Source organism: Stenella coeruleoalba (genome assembly GCF_951394435.1).
Source record: "Stenella coeruleoalba genome assembly, chromosome: 10".
Lineage (NCBI taxonomy): Eukaryota > Metazoa > Chordata > Mammalia > Artiodactyla > Delphinidae > Stenella > Stenella coeruleoalba.
The window spans coordinates 92118634-92143981 of record NC_137156.1 but is presented as its reverse complement, the minus strand read 5'-3'; the positions used below and the strand labels follow the sequence as shown (position 1 = coordinate 92143981).

The following is a 25348-nucleotide window of genomic DNA, read 5'->3' as shown; positions in this document are numbered from 1 at the left end:
TGAAGAACGCTTTGCTTGTTCTTCCTGAGTCACGCTTTTAACTTTCTAATCTGTAATTTTGGGGTTATTGTAGATGCAAACTACATGGGTCCACATGGAAAAGCCTGGGTGACTGATTTGGGGCTGCTTTAACCTGATCTTTGATAGCCAGCTGATTAAATCAGTCAACACTAGTCAAACTGTCTTCTGCACAAAACTACCTGAGGTCAGCAAATACCAGTGGTCTGAGGAAGGGGGATGGTATCGTCCATTTTTATTTTAGCTTTTTTTTTTTTTTTTTTTTCCGGGCTTAATTTCACCCTAGCCCTGACTCACTGGGAAGCTTAGGAGATAGGGCAGACAGGGAGAAGGGAGGCAAAAAAAGACATTCTTACTTGATATCTTTGGAATTCGAATCTGTTCACTGCTGCTGCCATCTCCTCCATCACTGAATGGCTTAATTTCTATTATATAATCTTCATCAAAAGGCAAAGAAAGCTCCACTGATGTTTCATTTGTTTCAATGACAGATGTGCTGCTTTGTCTGCTCCATCTGTATAAGACCTGCCAATATGGAAAGAACAGGTATCACCTGCTGTCCTCACAAAGGCCCCAAGGATGGAGCATTCCTTCACTTTCACCTCTGGGCACCAGTGAAACGCAGGGACGCCGAGGTTGTCAGGCTGCCCACTTGCATTTGGAAGGCTCATTTAATAGCGAGGGGCATGTCTGCAGCCACCACTGATTTCATTATGAGGAAAGAGTTTAAAGCGTTGTGCAGCATGGCAGCGGGGCTAGCATGAGTCTAACGACGTGCTGTGTGGCCTCATGTAGCCTCTGGAAGGTCAGTTAACACACATGGAGAAGGTGGATGTACAGAGCTCAGTTACGCATGAGGGTCTTTGGCATGAGGACAGACTTGGCTGCTGTGTGACCGTGGTCCACTTACTTTCCCGCTCTGAGCCTCACTGCCCACATCTGTAAAACGGGGACAATAACGCCCACTCTTCTGGGAAGTCTTTACAATTGCACAGGACTGAATAAAATGAAGGGCTCAAAGGAAGCATGTAAGAAACAGTATCTATGAAGCCTTAAAAGGAACAAAAGGTACAAACATACACGGCAAAGGTTAGAAGCAAAAAGTAAGGTGTAAAAATCAGGCCAAAAGTTATCATTATTATTAATCCTTTGGAAAGAGGACATTTCAGAACAGGGAGAGCATCTCTGAAAGACAAGTGCTATAACCCCCAGAGGACACTGGACCGCTTTTTCAGCTACACAGAAAAGAGGGGATGTTATGGGGCAATTACTCTCACTCTAGAAGTGTCTGTAGCTTCAACAGTGCCACTCATGTAGCTTCAACAGTGCCACTCTTTGTTCCCCTTCTTGGTTTCCTCTGGGTCAGAGACTAGGCTGGTAGTTCATGTGAAGAGATAGGCAACTAGCTCTCTTGAAAATACATTCACCACCTGGCATTGCCTACTGTGGTCACCAACAATTCCCACCAGGAACAAAAGATAAAGGCCCAGAGAGGTGCACCTGCCTTTCTGGATATGATAATTGTGACGAGAACTGTCCCACAAATACTTTCTGATGTTTACAATGAGCCAGGCACCCTATTGACATGACCATATTTAACTGCCACAACAACCTGACAGGACAGGCACGGTTATTCTTTTCTGCAGATGAGGAAACTGAGGCCCAGAGATGTCACAGAGCTGGTGAGTGGTAAGATGAGGGCTCCTAAGCCTGTACTCTTAAATCACCATAACCCATCATTTCTCTTGACAATAAAAAAAAAAAAAAATAGGGTTGGGTAACATGAATGGTTCTGGTCCTGGCTGTGTGTTAGAAGCACCTGGCGAGCTTGTAAAAAATACTGAAGCTGCAGGCCACTGGTTCTCAACAGGGGTGGGAGGGGGCAGGACCAGTTTTGTTCCCTGGGGCATCTGGCAATGTCTGCAGACATTTTCTGTTGTCACAACGGGTGGGTGGGTCCTCCTATAATGCAGAGGACAGGCCCCGCAACAGAGAATTATCCAGCTCAAAGTGGCACCAGTGGGGAGGCTGAGAAATCCTTCTCCAGCCTCGCCCCAGCCCTCCTGAGTCAGGCTCCATAGCAGAAGGGTCCAGGCCGTGACACATGGTTAAGAAAGATCTTCAGGGGATGTTCATTCAGTGAATCGTGAATGAGACCAGCGTTCTCCAACCCGAGCCTGCATCAGAGTTGCCTGGAGGGCTTATTAAAACACAGAACACTGGGCTCCACCCCAGAGTTTCTGATTTAGTGGGTTTCAGGTGGAACTTGAAAAATCTGCATCTCTAACAAGTTCCCAGGTAACACCATTGCCTCTGCTCCAGAGACCACACTTTGAGAACCACAGGACTGGCTCCTCTTTCCCTAAGACCCACTGTAAATTCTGATTGGCTGAGGTCAGAGACATAGGGTCACCCGCCCTTCCACTGCAAAAAAAAATCAAACACAAGTGAAATTCATAAAAGTCCCTTAAAACGATTTAGATCCCATTTGTTTCCTGGCATTTCATCACCTTTATTTATGTCTCTCTAATCCAAGGTGGAAAACACAATTTCCTTGAGGTGGAAAGATTCATAAGTGTCCCCCTTCCTTCTCAGAGCATCAGTTGTATCAAACTCAGCATCCCCTCACTACTGATCAGGCTCAAATAAATCCTGAGGCGCATTCAGGACTGTCACAGCATCTCATCACGGCCCTTCAGGAACATGAGCTGGCTGATGGGATGCAAGGGCACACCTGGCTTTGAGGACTAAATTGCTTGTTTGATTCAGCTCCGCCAGAGCACAGAGGATTCAACTCGTTTCAGCTGTAAATCCAAAAGGAAGACTTCCAGGAAAAAACTGCCCTTTATCAGCATTGCTTATCAGTCTTCTAATGATGGGGACCGCAGTGGCACCTAAATAAAGGCCGGTAAAACCTTTATTTACACTACACACTTGGTTCAGCTGATTGACTTAAAGGCTGTGCTTGCATTTCCTATAATCCAGAGTGGAAGACACAGAGGAAGAGTGAATTTGTGGGAATCCTGATGATAGAATCAAACGTTATTGAATGCTTACTATGTGTTTGAACACTTTATATTCTATGTGCTAATATAGATTACCCCTTGAGGTAGGCACTGTTATTATTCTGATTTTAAAGATGAGAAATCTGAGACCTGGAGATGTTTAGCAATGTGCCCAGGGTCTCATGGCCAGTAAGTGGGGGATCCAGCATTCAAACCCAGGCAGTCTGGGTTCACAGCCTATATTCGTAACTGAGACCAGCTTGGCCACCACTGTGGGCAACTTGCTTCCCCTCTCTGGTCTCTGTCTTCATGAATGCAAAACAAGGGGGGTTAGATCATAGAAAGCTCGTGGCCCATGGGTAACATTTGGCCTGCATATTTTAACTATTGGGACCTTAGTGGGTTTACATTTTTTTTTTTTTTGAGTTAGATGTCAACATGTACAAACCAAGAAACTATACATGATAAAGTTTTGGGTTCTACTAAAAACTGGAAGATATGGCCACACTGGTCTACATTCCTGTCTGGCAATAACTGGCTGGAGCTGAGAAGCTGCTGCCTATCCTGGACCATCACAAGCTCTGTAGCTTATCACACTCTCCAGCACTTCCTATTGTGTCACATTGGCATGTATCTACCTCAGGACCTTTGCATATCCTGTTCACTATGCTTGGAACACTCTCAGAGAGCTGCCTATCTTATTCTCTCCTTTTTTCATGGCCCAATCGAAATGTCACCTCTTGATAGAGCCTTTCCCTGTGCTTTATTTAAAATAATGTCTCTCCTATCTATCCCATGGCACTGTTTATTCTCCTCACTCTGAGTTATTTCTCTTGGTACTACTTTATTACCACTTGATCTGTCTGTTTACTGATGGCAGGCAGAATAGCTGAGTGGTTAAAAGGTGGGACTCTGGATCCATACTGCCTGTGTTCAGAGCACAGGTCTTCAATATACTAGCTGTGTTAACAACACTGTACCATATACTTGAATGTTGCTAAGAAAGTAGATCTAAAATGTTCTCACCACAAACAAGGAATGGTAATTATGTGATGGGATGGAGGCATTAGTAAATGCTATGGTGGTGATCTTTTTGCAATATATAAATGTATCAAATCAACACACGGTATACCTTAAACTTACACAATGTTATATGTCAACTATATCTCAATAAATCAGTGAAAAAAATACTAGCTATGTGAAGTAGGCAAGTTACTAAACTCTATGCCATGAGTTCTTCATCTATAAAACTGGGGCTAATAAATGCACCTACTTCATGGGTTATTACAAAATTAAGAATTAAAACAGTGCTTGGCACGTATACTGACAGTATTTATTGAAAGGATTAAGCTAGCTGAATCCCTTTACATAACCTGCCTGGCTCTGTAGACAGTTTAGTTTGTGATACTGAAACCAGACGCTCTCTTTTTAGCTCAAGTGTCATAAAGTAGCTTGACACTTTGTGCTGAAAGAATATTTTGCACCTTAAACTTTCTAAAGTCAACTTCTTTTTGAGACTATTTATGCAAGCAGAAATCCCACGAATGTCAACAATTTAGGTAGAAAACCAAAAATACACACACATACACACAGATGTATGATTTTTACAGAACTATATATATCCCTGAACATTAACATTGGATATGTAGCATTTCAATATCTGTAACCAGTTACAGTGAGATTCCTTGGGATCTAAATGAGGATGTGTAGGGAGTCTGGCTCCTCCTGTCCCAGCCCTAAAGGGCAGGGAAGGAATTGAGTCGAACTGGAAATCAAAAGTCACAAAGGGCCCTTTACTACCACCTGGTCTAACCTTGTTAATCCTCTTTCCTCTACTGTCAGCACATGTGGTTTCTGCAGCATTTTACACACTTCATACCCAGCCATGAGTGACGCTTCCTAAGGCATGAAATTCCCAACTCGGAGGTGCCACTCTATTTTTCATATTTATAGTTTAGCTCCAACATGAAAAACCATATTTGGGGGGGAAAAAAAGCCTAAATCCATGGCTCTTGCTGTGTTGTCTTTTTATTTTTTTCCTGAGATAGTCTGTTCTTTCCTTGATTTCTGGATAGGACTCTATCTTGAGCTGTGGTGTCCTTTTTGTTTCTTTTCTTTTTCTTTCTTTCTTTTTTTTTTTTAATTAAGTCTGTGGTTGAGCCCTTGTGACGAATATATTAAATAAATACGTTTTGGATCCCCCCCATACCAAATTAGCCTATATCACCCGATCTGCTGCTCACATCTGAAAAGGTTCCATGCTCTCCAGCTGTAATTTGTTCCAATGTTTTATTCTAGCTCTATAGAAATAAAAAGTTTCCCCAATCCTCCGTGAAGCCCCAGTTCTTTTCTGGGAGCTGAATACTGCCGTGTTGGTCTTATACTGCTTGATTCCACCACACCTGCCCGATTCTGTGCTGCTCAGGGGAATCTTCTAAATGTCTGCAAGAGTGTCTGTTGAATTTAAAAATATATATATAAGAAGGACCTCCTTGGAAAAGTGCTACCAAGACAAGCTCATATGAGAGTTTCTGAGAGGGGGCAGGAAGACAAAGAAGTAGCAACTAAATAATACTCATTTTCCAAGTTTTCTTCTAAAAATGCCTATAGTCTTTTAGACCCAGTTCACTGAAGTAAAATTCAGCTTGCATACAGATCCCTGCCCTGTGAAAGCTGAGGGCACTCCAAGTCACTTTACTCAATGGCCTTCGGTTTTCACATCTGCGAAAGGAAGGGCTTTGGCTGAATGATCTTCAGGATTTCTTGCCCGACTAACATTTTGCTTGGTTCCCTGAAGTACTTTAGGCAGCTCCCTGCCTTTCAAATTTATTTCAGCACCAGCTTCAACATGAGCTTAAAATCTAGTAAGAGGTTCACTCATGGAACTTGTGCCCCTCCACAGGGACTCCTAAAGCTTTCTGAATTTTTGTTGTGTTTTCTCTCTCTGTTCTACTGGGCGACACTGGAAGCAGGGAGGAAGACTTTCTCGCTCCCGTTTTTTTTTGTTGTTTGTTTGTTTTTTCACTCTCCTCCTTGGTTTGGTTAAATTAATTCGTCCCAGATCACATCTGCATCTCTCTCGTGCTGTGTTCAGTCCCGGCAGTGTTAGCCTGGGTCAGACCCCAAAGTTGCAAGGTCTGTCTTCACTTTTGCCTTCTTTCTTTGCTTTCTTTGAGCCTACGCTCTCCTCTCTCATCTTCCAGCCTACCAAACCCCACATCTCTCTCGTCTTACATAAAACTGATCAGATGAACTCTTTCCCATTGTGTCTAAGAGACTACTGATTCAGGAGTTCAAGAAATGAGGGCTCCCTTTAATACCACCACAGTGAATGCATCTTTGGCTTGAGAAATCATGGGGACCATTCAGGCACTGTGCTCGTGAGGCCCACAGTCTGGGGATTCACAATAAGTCATCAGCCAATTACAATTACCCGAGAGGATGGAAAGTACTTTAAAAAAATCTGACAAATAGCGAGAGCTCTGGCCATCAGGGAAGGCTTCTCATCTTAGACCCGAAAGATGAGTGGCTGATTAAGGATGCACATGTAAGAGGTGGCAGTCCCAGGGAGACGGAATAGAGATGCAAAGGCTCAGGGGAAAATGAAGATACTGGAAGATTTCCCCTTTAATAAAAGAGAAGTGCAGTCCCAGAAAGGTTACATGATTTACCTAAAGTCACATAATGACTAGAGCACCAAAATGTGGTCGTTTTTGCTCTATTCTGTAAGACCCTTGCAGAAAGTTTGCTTTTACAAAGGGATCCAGTGAAAGGTCTGAAGATTAGTTCTTAGGGAATGTTTCTCTGCTGGCAGAATACAAATCACTGTGCCACATGGATGAAGGAAAAATAGCCCATAGCAGCGAGGGTTTCTGAATCCCTCTCTAATCACATCACCTAAGGCTCTATGGCCAACTATGTCAACTCCCAATTCCAGCCCTGGCTTTACTAACTGTAACGAATGACTGACAGCACTGTCACTATGCTACTCTCAACAGCTGCATCCAAAAATTCCACCAGACAGCAGCCTGCAGGCTTGATGCATCCTGCAGACTAGTTTTGTTTGGCCTGCATTGCCTCAAAGGTTGTTTAAAAGTAAAACAAAACAAGATACTTAAAATGCCCTTTAATTGTGGCACCAGGGCTACATCCATTTTCTTTTCTAGTTCTTTAAAGTCAGGCTAACATTTATGGGATCAGGCAAACGAATGTCCTAAAAAATCCTTGTGTATATGTACGTGTGTGTGTGTGTGTGTGTGTGTGTGTGTGTGTGTGTGTGTGTGTGTGTGTGTGTGTGTGTGTGTGTGTACATACCCCTAACAATAGGAACATGAACAAAAAAGATTAACCATTACTAATAGGGAGAAGTTACTACTGTTGATTAAAAATACCATCAAGACAAGCACAGAACAAAACTGACAGTAGAAATGTTTAAAATGCGGTTCTTCATGATTTTTTGGAGACCCAACCACAAGGTCTTTAACTATTTCTGATTGTCTCTGCCTGAGCCCGAAGTATAGACGATTCTCTAAATCCTGACCAGCTGTCATGGGCTGTTGACAAAACTCAGACCAAACCACTTCGGTGTTTGGGAGAAAGAGGCTGCCAGAGCGCTGTCAGGGAGAGAGAGGACAGGGTTCTTTTTTTTTTTTGCGGTACGTAGGCCTCTCACTGCTGTGCCCTCTCCCGCTGTGGAGCACAGGCTCCAGACGCGCAGGCTCAGTGGCCATGGCTCACGGGCCCAGCCGCTCCGCGGCATGTGGGATCTTCCCGCACCGGGGAACGAACCCGTGTCCCCTGCATTGGCAGGCGGACTCTCAACCACTGCGCCACCAGGAAAGCCCCGAAGACAGGGTTCTTAAGATTCATGAGAACAGTCTGTCCCCCCTAACAGCAGGAGTAGGTGCCTCTGCAAAAAGAAATTACCCACTTTGTATCCTTTTACTTCCGACTCATTATCCAGGGCCTTCACTTGATCCCAATTCAGGATAATTTTGGAGTCCGATGAATTCCATATGATGTTTCCGGGGGGCTGACTTGGCGCTGTAAAAATTTAAGATATACGAAGTCACAGATTATTAAGTCTCAATGGATTCTGAGGAATATCTCCTTCCTAGAATTCGAGAGTGGAGGCAATTTAACGGGCTATTGCACTAATATGTGTCTTCAAGGTCACTAAAATCTGACGAGATACAGCATTGCAAATGGAAAAAGATTCAGTTGGTCGCCTAACATTTATAGCTAAAAGAAGTGGCCCTTCCCAGTGAGGAGAAAACATTGATCTTTCTGTCCTCCGGAGCAATGAATTTTGCATGGTATTCGGAAAGGTTCAGTTAAAATGCTAAGGTAAATCTGAATTTCCATAATGATACCAATTAGTATGCAAATGATCACTGGGAGGTGGGGATGGGAATGAACTTGGAATATGTTTGATGAATCTCTAAAATATTTCTGAGCAAGAATGTTCTTACGTGGCTTTCTGGTTGTCACGTTGACCGTCGCACTGGAGGGGCCTGTCCCTGCAGAATTATATGCCTTGACAGCTAAATGATACAGAGCGCTGCCTTTTAAGTTGGTGATTTTTGTTGACGTCTGATTTCCTATTGTTCGTATTTTTCGAGCATTTTCTTCTTTGTCGTCATGTCTCCAGTATTTTACCTGAGAAAATAAAAAGGAAGACCTTGGATGTCATACCTGTTGGGGATATCTCCAACGTCATCAGGTGATTTTTTTTTTAATACAAGATTCTTATGACAGAGTTAATTTTCTATACAGCAAGTCGTAAGCAGAGCTTTCAGAACCAAGAGCTTTGCGCGTGCTGAGAAATCATCGATAATTACAAAGGCCCCCTTTTTGTTCTTAGCTTCAGAGTGAGATGGTAAACTGGCACAGTCATGGTTGGGTACTTCTCCCTTTTTCCCCACCTTGTTTTGAGCCCAAGTGATCCTCGGTGTATCAGAAGTCAAAGCTCATTTTGCCAACCATCTTATACATGCTTAGACCTGCATGTATTTAGACAGAGCTCTCTGGAGAGTACCATGGAAACGGGTAATCTCACAGTGGAATGCTCAGGGCTTCCATTCACGCTCCTTTAGAAACAACGATTCTCTAAAACAAATGCCTCTAAATGGAACTTTAGGTCTTTTTCCCATCAGAGGGTGTCTAGAAAGTTCTCATTGAGGGGTAGGGACCCTTTCCCAGAACCAAGGTACCTGTCTCTTGCTTACCTCATACCCTTGTATCCGACCTCTATTCTTTTCCATGGGGGAGGCCCAGAAGACTTCAACATCTGTTGCAGAAAGACTTCTGGCAAAGATGTTGGCTGGTGCTTTGGTGGGTTCTGCAGATAAGTACGGAAAAAGTTATGACTCTATCAGCTGCATCAGAATAGGCTTCTGGATGCAAAGGCATCATATGGGCAAAAAATCAATGATTATAGAATAGTCCTTAGTGATTATGATCCAAACCCTCATTTTACAGAGAAACCATCATTATTAACAGCTGGGAGAGGATGGTGATGGAGATGGTGGTGAAGAGACTTTTTCAGTCTTTGGCTTCTACATTTAGGGGTAGGTGGAAGGGAAGTAACCCAGGACACTTAAGTTTAAGCACCACGTTTCATAGCCAGCAATTTATTTAACACACATCCTTCTTAATTAGCATTTGTCCTAGGTGAGAGTCGTAGTCACTGGTTACGAAAATTAGACAGAAAAAAGGAGAGTCAACTGACTTGACTAAGTTTCAGGAGGGCCGGGTGACGGTTCAGTTCTGCACAGACAGCTGCACGTCTTACGAGCTTGGCTGTACAAGTCATTTATGCTTTCTGGGCCGCAACCTCCTCAGCTGCAAAGGAGAGTCTGGACCCAGTCTGTCCCCTAAATTTCAGTTCTTTTTGCCAGATTTTTGCCAGAGCTGTGTACCATTTTTATGTAAAGATTTTCCTTCAGTGGTCTTTCTTAATGAACAATTCAGGCATGTTGTGAGTTATAACACAAATGAAATCCTGGTTTTGATTCGATAGCTGTATTTTTTTCTGATGCAACTCAAATCAATATGTAAGTGTTAAATAATTTTAAAGGTTCATCTAGTACGTTTACAGTCAACTTGTGTGCTCCCTCTGGAATGCACATTCTGTTCCAGAAAATGGTATACATGGAGACCCCTAAGGTTTTGTCTATTTATAACAATGTGTGATTCTATTTATGTGTTAATTCATTCAGTATCTATTAGGGGTCTGTGTGTCATACACGTTTCGACACTGGCGACACAGAGGTAAAAAATAAATAGCCGGCCCTCAAGAAACACACAAAACTAAAATTCAAAATTCGTAATACATTGAGATGAGAATTATAACAGAGCAATGTTAAGACACAAGGAAAAAGAGAAGCACCTCACTCCGTGGGCCTGGGGAAATGAGAGAAGACCTTGGCTGTTTCAGTTGAGTTTTGAAGGATGACCATGAGGTCACAAGGTGGGCAAAGCAGGGAACTTTAAGAGAAGTTGAAGCATATACTAGGGGCTCAAGCTTGTTTGAAGAATTGCAAGTCCTTTGGCTATGGTTGGAACATGGAGTATGCAGGGAAGAGGGGCAGGAGTTGAGGCAGAAAAGAGAGGTGGGGGCTAGATCATGGAGGACCACCGAGTCTAAGGGGCTGACTTTTTTAACTGGATGGAAGAATTTATTGCATCTTCACTTACTCCAAGTCAGTGACTCAACTTTTAATATGGTCTCATTCCGAACATCACCTTTGAAACAATGAAGGCAAGCTCCGATGGAGATGAAGGCCATTAGGAGAGGTATTCTGAGAGCAGGGATGGCACAGAGGCAGTGAAAATGAGTGAGAACCCCTAAACATGATAACACCAGAGATGACAATGAGAGCAATCACACTGCTCTGTGACTTACTCTATTCTTTAATAACAGAATAATTTTTGAGTACAATGTGATTTAGGAAAAAAATCATATTGAGAGGAAATACAAGTTATGTTTTGGCATTCACTTAAAGGCATAAAATAAAATAGAATTCTGTTGAAAGTAATGTGATAAATACACAGACATGAAGATCTTATATGGTACCTGAGATTCTGGTCCTTAGCAGTGGAATTACTAAAGGATAAGCATTTGTTTTTATACACCGTGGAGCTGCTATCTTTCTAAGGGACTGGTGGTAGATAATGAATCGTATTTTTCATAGTACGCTTTTCTTGACTCAGGATATGCCTTCAGTTTATGGGTAGAGTGCTAAATTGATTGTACGTCCTAAAGTCAACATCTCAGAATTGAAGCAACATCATACCTTCTTCTGCAGAATATACCACCGTGGTGGGACTGAAAGGGCCTTCTCCTTTATTGTTGAAGACGCCCACTTTAACCTCGAAGGGAGAGAAGGGGTGCACGCTCTCATTCCTGAACACGTATCTGGAGGCGTCCGCGGAGGCCAGCACGGTCAGCATCCAGATCATTTTGCCATAAGGCCGGAAGGCCACCACGTAACCAAAGCCTCTGCCGTTCTGTAATTCCTCAGGGACCGTCTGGGAAGAAAGGGAGGCGGTCTTCAGAGGCTGCAGTACTTTGATGCAGATGCTACATTGTTTTATTCCACTCCCCACCCCCATACACGCCCCGTGTTCATGCTATCTTATTGGGGGCTTTGTCGAGAGTCTTCAATTTGGGATTTGCCATCAGTCTACCAGAGATATTCAGGGGGGATTGAAGCAGGGTTCAAAAAAAATCAGTGAAAACCTGCAGTGGAGAGCCTGGCTTCCTGATGGGGGAGACCCAGCTCTGAAACTGTAGGAAATGACTGTGGAAGACACTGGACAGTTGATCTAAAAAGCAACATTCCCAACATGTACCATCTAGTAGGATCCTTCCTCCAGGGTCACACGGACACTCATTGAAAGAGCTCTCACCAAAGAAGTGAGGACCATCCTGGCTCAGGCAAGATCTTCCCTCTCAGCCCGGAAGTGCTGGGCTGGAAGGGGTGAGTGGTTTCTCTCACTGCTGGGGCTCTGGTTAAATGACAGATTGGAACTTCCGCGGCTGTTGCCTAGAATCCTTCAAAATCATTGTGGACTCTTTCTGAAACTCTGACCTCCTGTCTCAAAATCAATTTTTAATAAAGTGGCGACTAACACACCTCTACGTGGGTGAAAAAACACTTTACACAAGAGGGCTCCTGCAGCAAAGCCAATCTTAGGAAATTGTGCTGGTACACGGACTCTATTGTGGGCAGATGTTTTAAATCAATTGGCCTTGCAGTAATTCAGGAAAAAAAGAAAAACTGGTTTTCTCTAAACCAGCCTTCTTTAATGTGCATATTATACATATATACATTTTTTCTTACGTTCTCTTCCCTTTCATGATTGTTTTTCCTGTGACCAACTGAATTAAAACTTGACTCCACAACTGACGGGGAAGCGCCATCTTTTCCTGCTAGCCATTCAGGCGAGAGCGAGTGTTTGCACTCAAACGGATTTTGGCTGTTAAAAACTGAGAAGGCGACTTCCCATATACGTTTAACACAGAGTAAAATGATAAAATAGCCTAGGCTAATGTATGTTCCTTTCGTTCTGCGATTCATTTACCTCCCAGGTTATAACCAGTTCAGATTTGCTGCCTCCGCCTCCACTGACGTTAGCTGGGGTGACTTCGGGGACTGTTCAGGAGACAAAAAAACAAGTCATGTCAGGTGGCAAAGGCCAAGAGGGCCAGCAAGGTTGCCGGGCTGAGGTGACTCAGTTTAAACAGATCCTCGGATGCACACAGCTCTGAGATCAGAAATTGTATGGTCGAGGGTCCCGAAGCATCAGCTCGCGGAAGTGAAACATACCCAGGAAACTGCTATGAGTTACCTCTTTCCCATTCAACAAGAGGCACACCTGTTATCTGACGTGACTGAATAATGATTCAGCTCCACCCCTAGAGGCCAAAGTTCAGGGGGATGAGGAAAGGACTGAGGTTCTGGTTCTAAGGCTTGGGTAGGCGTTTATGAGCCACGTGGCGGTACACAAAGAAGTGATGATACACACTCTGCCCGTGCAGAGCTCACAATCTAGTTGGAGGGGGGGAGCACATGCAGGACGATTCCAGAGCGATGTCGACAACCAACAACCTGCTGCACAGACAGAACGGAGGAGTGCGGAGGCCGTCTGAAGCGCAGGCCGGGCTAACGGCTTCTCAGAGGAAGGTGAGTTTTGAGCTGGGTGTTGAAGGAAGTGGTGGACAGAGGTTGACCCCTGGCTCACCGCGCTTAACCTCTTTGACTCCCAGTTTCCTCTGTAAAGGAGGGCAAATTATGCTAGCTTGCCCCTCAGGATTGCTGAGAGGAATTCATTAAATTACGATTTTGGAGGGGAAAAGGAAGCATGGGGTTAGCTATAGTATCATCCTGTAAATGAAAGACTCCAGACAGAATCTAAAAATGTCCGGCTGGGGTATAGATTTGGTGACTGGGAATGTCCCCTTGGATAAAGCCAACGAAATACAGCCAGATGGATTTGTGTCCAAGAGTAGGGTCAGAGTTTCCATTTGCTCTGGGGCCTTCCTCTTCCTTCAATAAACATTTGGCCTCATCGCAGCTGGGACCTTCACACACACCCACACTAGGCCTCCCACTCTATGTGAGACAAATACAAGGGATGCAGGTGAATTCATGTTGTTCTCTCACCGTGCTCACCCAAGCTGCGTACACAGAAGCTCCTATAAAACTGCCGACCGGGCTTGCGTGAATTACTAGGATGGTCCTAATCTTAGCTTTTGGGAAGGGTTTATACCCTAAGAAGATTTACTGAACATTTCTGAAGAACTTATTCTTTGCCACTTGACATTTCTGTGAGTTGATTTCATTTGAAGCGTGGGTGTGCATTTGAAAAAATAATAATCCTGGTAGGAGAGTCTTGGTGACAAAGGAACCAGTGAAGAAAGACGTGGTGTTTGAGAGAACGAAGCAGAGTGTCTCGCCCTGTACCAGGGAACCCAAGGAAGAGTGAGAACATAACTCTGGATTGAAACTCACTGCTGGGACTCACAGAGAGAGAGAACAAGCTAGTGGTTACCAGTGGGGAGAGGGAAGGGAGGAGGCGCAGTGTAGGGGTAGGGGAGTAAGAGGTACAAACTATTATGTACAAAATAAGCTGCAAGGACATATCACACAGGGGAATATAGCTAATATTTTATAATAACTATGAATGGAGTATAACCTTCAAAAGTTGTGAATCACCATATTATACACCTATAACTTATATAACATTGTGCATCAACTATACTTCAATAAAAGTTAATATATAAAAATAAAAACAAAAACACCAACAAAATAATGAAACTCCCTGATGGTAAAGCTGAGCATCTATTGGGTCTCATTTCTGATGATCACAGTCACTCAGGGAAGGGTGGGCTAGCACAGAGCCTCGTTAGGGCTGAAGAGCAGGGAGATTCAAAGCCTTTCCCTAAGGAACAGGAGCTCCTGCATCCTTGGTGCTACTCACGGGCCTCTTCTGTCCTCCGCTTCTCAGAGGGCTGACTGGGCTCCCCAATCCCAATCACGTTGGCTGCAACTGTGCGGAATTCATATTCGACCCAAGGGTTCAAACCCACCACAGTTGCTGTGAATGTCTTCCCATCAATGAGTTCTGGGACTGAAAGACATCAAAAGGTGACCATGTTTCATAGGATTCCATGTTAGGAAGATGGGAACTTCTATCCATCATCATCACCATTACTGTGTTCGGGGCATTGCTGCAGATCTGAGGGTAGCTGCACAAACAGCCCTTGCAGGGAGGTCATCCCAGACCTCTCTGTGCCAGACTAATAAACTCAAATCACACACCAGCAGATGACATCACAAAAGACAGTCTTCAAAGCCCAAAGCTACTTGACCATAATCACTATTATTCTCACCTCACCTGTTTTTCAGCATTTACTGTATCGGGCTGGGCATATTGTTTAATCCCTCCAACTATCCTATGAGTAAGGTGAAATTATTCTCTTCATTTTTATAGATGAGGAAAACGTACCACATAAAGGTCAAGTGACTCGCCCAAGGTCATACTGGATTTGCACCTTTGTCTGACTGCATGGCTCAAGCTCTGTAACTTATTATAACAATGGAGTAATAATGGTATAAATCCACACAACTACTGTTAATGAACTGTGTTAGCATACCAAAAGAAAGAATCTGTAAACATAAACGGAATGGCCCATGAAGAATAGAAAAAGAGTCAGAGAGGCAGAATTTGATAGTGTTCATCCAGCAGGATTTGGGGAAGGCCTCCCTTCACAGAGGACAGGGCCCCCTGCTTGATGCCACAAGCCATGGAGCTCTGGACTTGGCTTCTATGCTCACTGCACAACCTTTTGGGTTTTGAATTAATTGCTATGAAGATTTCCCAATGGGCCCAGGAGACTCAGAGGGACGTCCCCTGTGACAAAGCTGAGGCCCCTGTGACTAGGCTTCAGCGGCTTCTAGCCTCCTTGGGGCCACACTTTTAGAGTCCTTCCCTCCAAAGTTGAAGAAAGTGGGTTCTGGAGTCAGACGACCTGGATTCTAGCCCTAACTCCACACTCAGTAGCCAAACGACCTTGGGCAAGTTGCTTCACCTTTCCATGCCTTGGTTTCCTCACCATAAAATAAGGCTAATAACAATATCTATTCACAGTGCAGTTGAGAACACTCAAGAAAAGCACTTAGCAGAACATAGGGCACATAGGAAGGGCTTAACCAATTCCAGCTGTTTTCTTTTGTAAACCATCATTATTATCGTCATGAGAATCAGCATCTTCATCCCACTCCTGTCCTTCATTGTATTTATTCAGCAATTTATTTTTTTTTAAGTATCACAATCATTTCTGTATGGGGTCATAACAATTCTTATTCTTCCCATTTAACAGAAGAGGAATATGAAGATGTATAGAAAGCTGCTGATCAGCAAAGTCAGGACTAGAATTCTTATCTCCGTAACTTCCAGATTTTTCCTTTCCTTCCTTCTTAAAACACTCCTGTGACTCAGAAGAAAGTCAATGATTCAGCTGGAAACACAGAAACCCATTTCAGAGGTTAGATAAGCTAACATGGAAAGACCAGAAGAGTGTGTAACTTGCTTGCAATAACTACTTGTTTGTCCATATTTTCCTCAAACGAAACCTAAATAAAATAACAAAACGAGTCAATTTGGAGGTGTAGACAGCAGCAGGGATGGTACGGCCAACACATGTATTCTTTAATTTTACAAACTCTCATGCCTCTTCATGCCCAAATATATCCATCTAAAAAAATGGGCAGGAAGTCAAGAGGCTCCACGCAGCCCTTAGATACGGGTTTCTTGAAAGCTGTGTACAAACTTTACAAAGACTGTGATTAAACAGTAACATAATCCACTGCTTTTCAAAGTGCCCCACTAGTGGTACACATACGATTTTAGGCAATGCACAGATAGATGATGCTTTTTATTTTTATAGCTAATGTATTTTAAAATGTGTGTCAAAAATATAACACAACAGACCTACTATCATTGCAGACTTATTGCTTAGAACAAATTAACAAACAAACAAATATGAATCAGTAGAAAGAAAAATATCAAATAGTATACTGGTTGAGGTATAGGAAACACTGCCATAATGTCTCATCTGTAGCTGTGTCTGAATGAGAACCTAGACGCCTCTCGGCTTCTGCCACAGAGCTGTGTCCATTCTGCTGAGTTTCAGAAGCCCCGGTGAGACACCAGCACCAGGCATCCAACATGGTACCTGTATTAACTGCTTGCCAGCCCACGGAGAACGGAGTCCTGGCTTGAATGACATACATGGTGATGGGGCTGTGGTTGTCAGGCCCGGGTCTCCAGGAGAGCTGAGCAGTGGTGTCTGTAATTTCATCTATGGCCACAGCCTCTGGGGGGCCTGGAGGACCTGAGAAAGAGCAAGACCCTCAGAAGTTGAGCAGAGTGTTCAAATGTCCAAGGATGTGACCACTTTGTTGAATGGGGCGCTGACCTATTCAACTGTTGATTCATCCACCCACAGATTCATCGCTTGTCAATTACTTTTTGAATAGCTATTAGGAGCCTGGCTTTCTTCTAGGCTCTGAAACTACAGAGATGAGTGAGACGTGGCCTGGCCCCTTCCTTCCACGGCTTCACAATATAATAGGAAAAACCAGTAGGTATACAAAGAATTACAATAGGATATTTGTTCTAGATGTCAAGAGAGAATATTGTGGTACCACCAGGGCCCAAATTCATTAATCCATCCATCATATATTACAAGTTCCTACTACGGGTTGGACACTGTTATCTGGGTAAGTGAAGATTGGAGCCTTCTGGAAATGGTCATTTCTACCCCTGATGATGTGAGCGAAGGTGACTTTAGAACTCTGGGGGTCTCAGTGCTGCTCTGTACATTCCAGCTGCATTGGAATGTCCACGTAAAATGCCAACACACACTTGCGTGCCAGGGAACTGCTGTGAAAGTGGCCTGTGTGCACGAGTCCCAAGACTGTGCCTTCTTCAAAGCGATTTCAAAATCGGGTTGAGAGTTGAAGGACCACATTGGCAGTTTCTGTAAGTTTCACACCTGTATTTTCCTCCTTCTGCTCTGGATGTGCATTGTTTCTGCCATTGTACTTAGACCATTGAAACGAGCGGAAATCAGTTTTAAATGAAGGCTTGTAAATCATAAAGAAACGGAGGGCTGGAAAGTGGTTGGTAAGCAAACACAAAATAACAGCAGAGCCAGAGCAAAGACTCAAAGCTGTCCTTGATTCCAACATGAAACGCTCTTAGCAGGCGGTTAAAGGCATTTCTAACAAGTGACCACCCGGGCAGAGAAGGTGAGTGTGAGGGACACATAACGACACAGCTTGTGTCCATTAGACAGGAGGAAGGAGATCTTCCTGGGAGGGATGTGCTGAGGCCCGGGACAGCAATCACGTGTTCTTCCAAAATACTACGGGGCCACGGCGCAGGGGCAGGGAAGAAAGAGACCTTTCACAGAGTGCTGAGAAGTTAATGGCAATTTCTGGAAGTAACACTTTGTTCTGGGACTCACTTCCGCACCCTTTAAGTGATGCCCTAAATTTCTCTTTCCTTTTTTAAAAATCATTTCTTATAGACCCACAGATGAGACTAAATTTATCTTCTCCCTCCTACTCCTGAATGAAAGGTCTGCAAGTCGGTATGCTGGCACTGATTAATTTTCCATAGTGACATTTCAGCATGTCAGTCTAATGCCACCTAGATAGAACTGAGGTAACCTCTGGTCTTCAGGACTCTTATTAATCAGAGAAAAGTCCAGAAGACAATATAATCTTTTTTTTTTTTTCTCACCAGCTTTCTCATCCTAGCATTCCCATCCTTTCTTAAAATAGATGCTCCTTCCATGGCCTTTAGAATCAAAGTACCACAAGGAGAAAAGTGTTCCTCTGCACATTCCTCAGTGAATTAAATTGATAGAGGAAGATCTGAGCCCACTGTTGGCAACTAGGAAGAAGGACATGAAGGGGTGGCATGAAGTTGGCCATGGGGGGTAAGATGGTACTTTCACAGCGCGGTTTGCTGTTTGTTATGTCCCTGCTACCAGCCCCACCCAAGTGTAGATATGCTACACCCTGCAGAATGTTTACCACCTTTGTTTTGGGGAAGTTGGGTCTCTCTTTCAAAATGACAAAATGAGCAAATGTTTATCCTCTGAGCAAAGTGGTCACATGGTCTGGGGCTCAAACAGTTTGTGTCACAGGCAACAGCAGAGGGAATGCAGGTGTTACACCCGCATCCCTGTTTCTTTCTCAGGGAAGGGTGGCCTTTCTAGCTGCTGTTCGAGTGCTCTAGATTAAATAAAGTAGGTATCAGAGAATCAAGGAAGCCAGAGACAAGACTCAAAGCTTTACTAGTTTCAGACACAAAAATCTCTTACATGTCAGTGCAATGCATACCAGCCTTGCCTCTGCAACACGCAGAAAAGCTGAAAGGGCAGAACTAGGAGGAGGTAAAACAAAAGATGATGGTTTAAAATGGCATATTAATTTATTGGCTTTATTAACTGATCAGGCTAGATGTTCTCTTAGACCGCATTTGCAAATTCCTCTTGGTATTTCATGTTATTTTCTGTGAAATGAAGTATACAATATCATTTAAGAAATTCAACTATTACTAATTTAAATATTTATCAGTCTAATTTATTGGCGTTTAAACTGCTGATCTGAACATTATCCTAATGAAATAGAGGATACATTTTCAACAACAGAATTCTTTTGGTCCCCAGTGGGAGAGCAGAACAGCTCTGGTGTATTTTAAAATGGAAATAAACCCGGTCCTGTAGGTTATACTGTGGGTAGCTCTACCCAGGTTGGAAGTTTTCTCTTCTCTGGCCCTTATTCCTTCCATTATAGAAAGGTTTTTAAGGCGATTTAGAGGGGAACCAAAGCAGATCTGATGGAAAAGCTATTTTTCTTATTCTCTCTTGACAATCAGTTTGAGTTGCTAACTTCCACACACCTCCCCCCTCATGTTATGCCCACAGGACATAGCAACACTTTTTGTGGCTTCCAATAATATCTTATTCTCTGTGTACTCAGATTCATCCTGCCTCCAAATGTGACACCTCCTGTATTTGCTTGCACTCAAAATTCTGCTGGCCAAAGATTCCTAAACACCAATAGTTAGGGTTCGAATGAAGGAGACGCTGGCTAAGAGATTATTTGGATGTTCTGATTTGGCTTTACATTTAACTTTAGCAAACCCCTGAGCATGCATCACTTTGATTCTGGCATGTACACTGGTTCACAAAGACTTGAACTTTAATTAAAAAAATAGTTCTTAAAAGTCCACTTACTCTTCCTTTAAACATTGGTTTGTTGAGGCTCAGTCAAGTCATTCACAGCCATTTGGATGAAGTTAGACCATGTCTGTCACATGCAAGAGAATCTCACGAATGTCAGTTTTGACATCAACTTCCTGCTTATTGACTATATCCCAGGCAGGAACTCTTTCCTTCTAAAGCCATATTTTAGAAACTGGACAGAACTATTAACTTTAGGGGGAAAAAAATGGGAAAAACTGGCGATGATTTTACTTAAGCCACTGTTACATCAGTGACCTAACTCACTACAGTAAGTCCCCCACATGCGAATGGGTTCCATTCTGAGAGCGAGTTCATAAGTCCAATTTGTTCCTAAGTCCAACAAAGTTAGCCTAGGTACCCAACTAACACAGTCAGCTATATAGTACTGTACTGTAATAGGTTTACAATACTTTTCACACAAATAATACATAAAAAACAAACATAAAAAATAAAGAAAACATTTTTAATCTTACAGGACAGTACCTTGAAAAGTACAGTAGTACAGTATAACAGCTGGCATACAGGGGCTGGCATCAAGTCAACACGCAAGAAGAGTTACTGACTGCAGGAAGGAGAGGAAGTGGGAGATGGTAGAGTTGAAAGATTGTCAACAACAGAAGATGGAGGGCAAGCTGCAGTTTCACTCACGCCTGACGTTGATGGAACCCAAGTGTGCATCTTTGAAAGTTTGCATCTTGAAGGTTCGTATGTAGGGGACTTACTGTAATTTGGTTGAGCCCAGATGAAACAGCAAAAGGCACAGTTTCATCCTTCTTTAAGCTATTTGCTTTTCCTAATCTAAAGTTATTCTGTTCTAGTTATTCTGGTGTTGAACTCCAACACTATAAATCAGAGTACTGGGAGCATTTACAGGAGTTATTTTCAGTACAGAGTAACTGAATTTGCTCTGCACTTTCTGATCCCCTACGAGAAATAGCTGCACACAAAACTTCTGTAGACTCTTAACCACTGTTTACAATGTTTACCTTCTATCGTCTTTTCCCCTGTAATTCTAAACCACTGAGGTTTTTAGAACTCTGTGCTGGAGCAGATATCGCAAATATATTTTAAGAACAAAACCCAAAATTCCCATACCTCTCACAATCAGGTCAGCAGCGGCAGACAGCTTGTCTACACTTGTCTGGACCATGCAGACGTATTTCCCAGCATGCTTCAGCTGGATGTTCCGGATCATCAAATCACCAGCTGAATCCTGCTGATAAAGTAGGGGAAAGTGGCCACAATTACTTTTTAATGAGCTCTAAATATCATTATCACATGAAGGACACTGTGACTAATGGATTTATTTTACACTGGCTGATGGAAACATTAGTGATGCAAACCATGGCCTATTAAAAATATGTGAGCCTGCCTGAGAGATAACAACAGCAACATCTTCAGAACACACCTAGGACAAGACCTCAGGTGTCTGGCTTCTCTGTGTCTCTGGAGCAGTTTGCCACCCACGCTGGAAGCACTGAAGCTTACGTAATAAAGCAGCTGCTGACCTAGTCCTGTGGGTTTCTTCAGATATGCCCTCAGCCTACAGCCTTCGCTGGCACTGCAGTACTTGGGAACTCTTGATTTGGAAAGGGGAGGCAAGCCCACATTTGGAAGCATCTGTATTTTACTGCACAACCCTGTCTTATAGGCATCATTCTGACTGCTCCCAGGTTTGAATTAATGAATTATGAGGACCAGACTCTCCAAGGAAATCTTGCATCACCTACTGTGGAACAGTGCTAATTTGTTTTCCAATGCCAAATGTATGTTTGATCAGCAGATGAATAGGACTAATTACATCCCGGTACGGATGTCTATGTGCCCTAGAAATATTTCTACATCATTCACCAACACGGGACTTTTAATAATTGTGAGGAGATGCCTCCACAGGCCATCACAAAGCTGGCATTTTAACTGAAGAACACTGCTACACCTTGGAGTTCGGTTTCAGAGCTCTGTTCATCAAACACTTGGAGAACAACTGCGTGAGCAAGCGAACACCCAAGGGTTCAGAGTCAGGAAGCTATTCTTATTTCTAAACCTTGATGGATGACAAGATAACATAGGTTATTTTGGCCCTCTGGTTATGCTTCTAAATGACAATAATATTGGATAATACTTAATGGTCCTTAATATCTGGCAGGCATATATTACACCAAATACTGACATGTCCTGTGAGGTAGGTCCTTTTATTATCCTTCCTTTACAGATGAAGAAGCTCAAGCACAAAGAGGTTATTCGTCTTTCCTAGAGTCACTTAGCTGATCAGTGGCAGAACCGGAATGTGAGCCCACAGAGTTTCAGGCTCCAGTCCCTACTCGTTACCAGACTGCTGTCCTATCAGCTGGAAAGATCTTATTCTCATTCTAAATGTGTACTTAGTTTTCCTCCTTGGTTTCAGTGCAGCATATTACATATTTACCCACGGCAATGAAAGACACAGAACCGCCAAGAGTTGTAAACAGGATTAGGAGAAAGGCAAAAGCATATCGTCAAGAGAGAGCTTAAGTTTTGGGACTTAGTTGTCTGGGGCGGATCCCTGCTGTGTGACTTCCTGTGAGTCTCTTAATGTCTCTGGGCCTTAGTTTATTGACCTGTGAAAGAAGGATGCATTGCCTACCGTGCTAGCTTGTGAGAATCAAATGAGATTGTATGTGTATATGAAATCCGGAAAACTGTGAAGCACAGGGTAAATTTAAACTAGTATTACGGACGGCTACGATCAGTTTTCCTTGTGAAACAATTATGTCAAAGACATTAAATCTAATTCAAGGAGATCTGTGAATTTCTTTTGTAAACCTGAAATCTATATTTCATTTATAACACTTGGGTTCTCATCCAGATTCTACTATTTACTAATCAAGTCTTATAATTGTTAGTAAAATAGGGTAATTGCTACCATATTTCACAGAGATTCTGTAAGGATTAAAGAGCTGATATATAGGAAAATGCTTGATAAATGATTAGGCACTTTGCAAATATAAGTTATCATCATCATCATGATTATTAATACTACTTTACCTAAGACATTTCATGCGCTAGGACTTTGAACAGAGGCTTAAACAAAAAATATGCCTCACAAGGGGGTATGTGCAGGGAAAGTGGGAAGGCACAGTGGTTTAAAGGAAATGGCTACACTATCTCAATAATTTGTTTTATTCAACAAGGGCTTGAAGGTCAAAGAAACCAGTTGTAGCCAGCAGATTTCAGAGCACAGCAATCCATTAACAGAATTTGATGACTGTGTGGTTTGGAGTGTGCTCTCCTTATTTGCAGATTTTGACCACATTTGTGTTTTTAACGTAAAAGTGAAACAACAAGAAAAATAAACTCGGGATTGAGGTATGAGTCTCACAGAAGCAGACCCCAGTAACTTTCTCTTTCCCTTCAAAGTCATACAGACCAAACTGTTTACTGAGATCTACATTTATGTTCCTACCAAAGAGAACAAAGCAGCACTGTTGTCTGTTCTGTTCCTGACCGAACACTCAGAGCCGCTCAGAGGACAATGAAATAATAACTCTTCCGAACACTGCAATAGGTCGGCTCTCCCAAGCATCGTCTGTACCACACTGACACAGGAAGCAGAAACTGAGAAATGGGCTTGACTTCAGAATTGCTTCCTTACCTCTTCTGTTATCCAGCGCTAACCCTATAGACACTTATGATCCTGGTGGCTAATACACTTAGCTCTCACAATTTGTAGCACTGTCCCACATTTTGCAGTTACTTCTTAGCAATGGTTGATTGGTGCTAGTACTGGTATCACAAAAGAGACAAACACTTCCCATACAAAAGGCTAATGAGAGTGATTCCATGGACAGAGCTCTCGACAAAAGGTGGTCACTAGTGCTTGACTCCATCACGAGTATCTCCATCTGTGCCTCAGCCCTGGCTGACATGCAGCCCGTCCAGCATGAAGTGCATATCTGTCTGATTGGCAGGACATCTATTTTGATTGCCCAAGCATCTGTTCTGATTGGTTGGTGCCCGTGCCATTCTGAGAGATAATATTTTTATTTTTTATTATCTCTTATGCCCAAGACATTTATTTTAGTCTGAAAACAAATATTCTGCTTAATCTATGAAGGTTTTCTCAGTATATATGCTCATGTTATTAGAATTAATGTTACCCTCCTTCAATGAATACAACCGTTAATGTTTCTCACATACTTCTTTTGTGGTAGGCATTGGGCTATGTAGTTTTCTAGACCTGCAGGTATTTAACATCCTCAATGCCTTTGTGAAGTAGTTAATATCACTCTCACTTGGGCAAAGTTATTAGGCTGAACCATATCTAAGTGGTTCAGAATGGTTAATAATGGCAATTTCATCCAGCCTTCCTCAACCAGGACTCCAAGAGAGAATTACTAATGACTCGAGTCATCCACTGATGTAATGAATTAACTTCTGTCTCATGCATCTAAAATGGTACCAGTTGTATACGATCCTTGGGAGAGTTGAGAAAATAGTTACTCAGATCATTTTTGGTGTTCTGTAATTCAGCGGAGAGGTACTGTTTGACAAAGGCAGCGAGAATGTAAATAGAGGAATAGCATTATCTTTGAGAGGAACATAGGCCCTCCACATATCATACAGATAATCTGTAAGCCTTAGCCCGTTTATTCCCAACATAACGGATGGGGGTAAGATGAGGTGAGTAAATCCGATTCCTGTGGGAGCATGAGGGATGGGAGGGCTTTTCAACACAGACTCATGCTTATATTCTGCTGTCTTTGATTGGACTCCTCCATGATAATAGCAGCCAGAATGAACCTGTTTTTTTTTTTAATTTTTATTGGACTACAGTTGATTTACAATGTTGTGTTAGTTTCAGGTGTACAGCAAAGTGAATCAGTTATACATACATATATCCACTCTTTTTCAGATTCTCTTCCCATACAGGTCATTACAGAGTATTGAGTAGAGTTCCCTGTGCTATTCAATAGGTCCTTATCAGTTATCTACTTTACGTATAGTAGTGTGTATATGTCAATCCCAATCTCCCAATTTATCCCCCATCCCCCGAATCTTCATTGCTAATAGGAGAGTAGGGCTATGTTAGGGCAGAACAATTTTTTTTAAAGATTTTTTTGATGTGGACCATTTTTAAAGTCTTTATTGAATTTTTTACAATATTGCTTCTGTTTTTTTTTATGTTTTGGTTTTTTTGGCCGTGAAGCATGTGGGATCTTAGCTTCCCGACCAGGGATTGAACCCGCACCCCCTGCATTAGATGGTAAAGTCTTAACCACTGGACCTTCAGGGAAGTCCCAAGGGCAGAAAAATTATTTTTGAGAATGATTGTGATAGATTCAAACTGTTTCCAGAGTTAACCTCTTCTTGGTGTAAGAGTTCAATGATGCTATGTGTATTTTATGGAAAGTAAGGCATTTTGAAAATTCAACGATTAGAATTCAAATTATCTGGAGATATTAAATAATCTGATCAGACTTTCAGATTCAAGAAAGAGAGCCCTAACCTCACAATG

General features: G+C 42.7%; 1 protein-coding gene across 18 annotated transcripts in view; it reads right to left on the bottom strand.

Annotated features, from left to right (window-relative positions):
• Nucleotides 1-25348, bottom strand: part of CNTN4 (contactin 4) — a 958186-nt gene that overhangs the window by 4630 nt on the left and 928208 nt on the right. For 17 of the 18 annotated variants that reach the window (XM_079933645.1, XM_079933654.1, XM_079933660.1 and 14 more), the window contains 9 exons: nucleotides 20950-21070; nucleotides 16768-16926; nucleotides 14511-14660; nucleotides 12612-12682; nucleotides 11321-11555; nucleotides 9251-9363; nucleotides 8495-8681; nucleotides 7954-8066; nucleotides 375-543 (listed from right to left, as the gene is read on the bottom strand). In XM_079933645.1, coding sequence (XP_079789771.1) covers nucleotides 375-543; nucleotides 7954-8066; nucleotides 8495-8681; nucleotides 9251-9363; nucleotides 11321-11555; nucleotides 12612-12682; nucleotides 14511-14660; nucleotides 16768-16926; nucleotides 20950-21070 — 1318 coding nt within the window. The remainder of the gene's footprint in view (nucleotides 1-374; nucleotides 544-7953; nucleotides 8067-8494; nucleotides 8682-9250; nucleotides 9364-11320; nucleotides 11556-12611; nucleotides 12683-14510; nucleotides 14661-16767; nucleotides 16927-20949; nucleotides 21071-25348) is intronic. The other variant, XM_079933652.1, reaches the window with a different exon arrangement.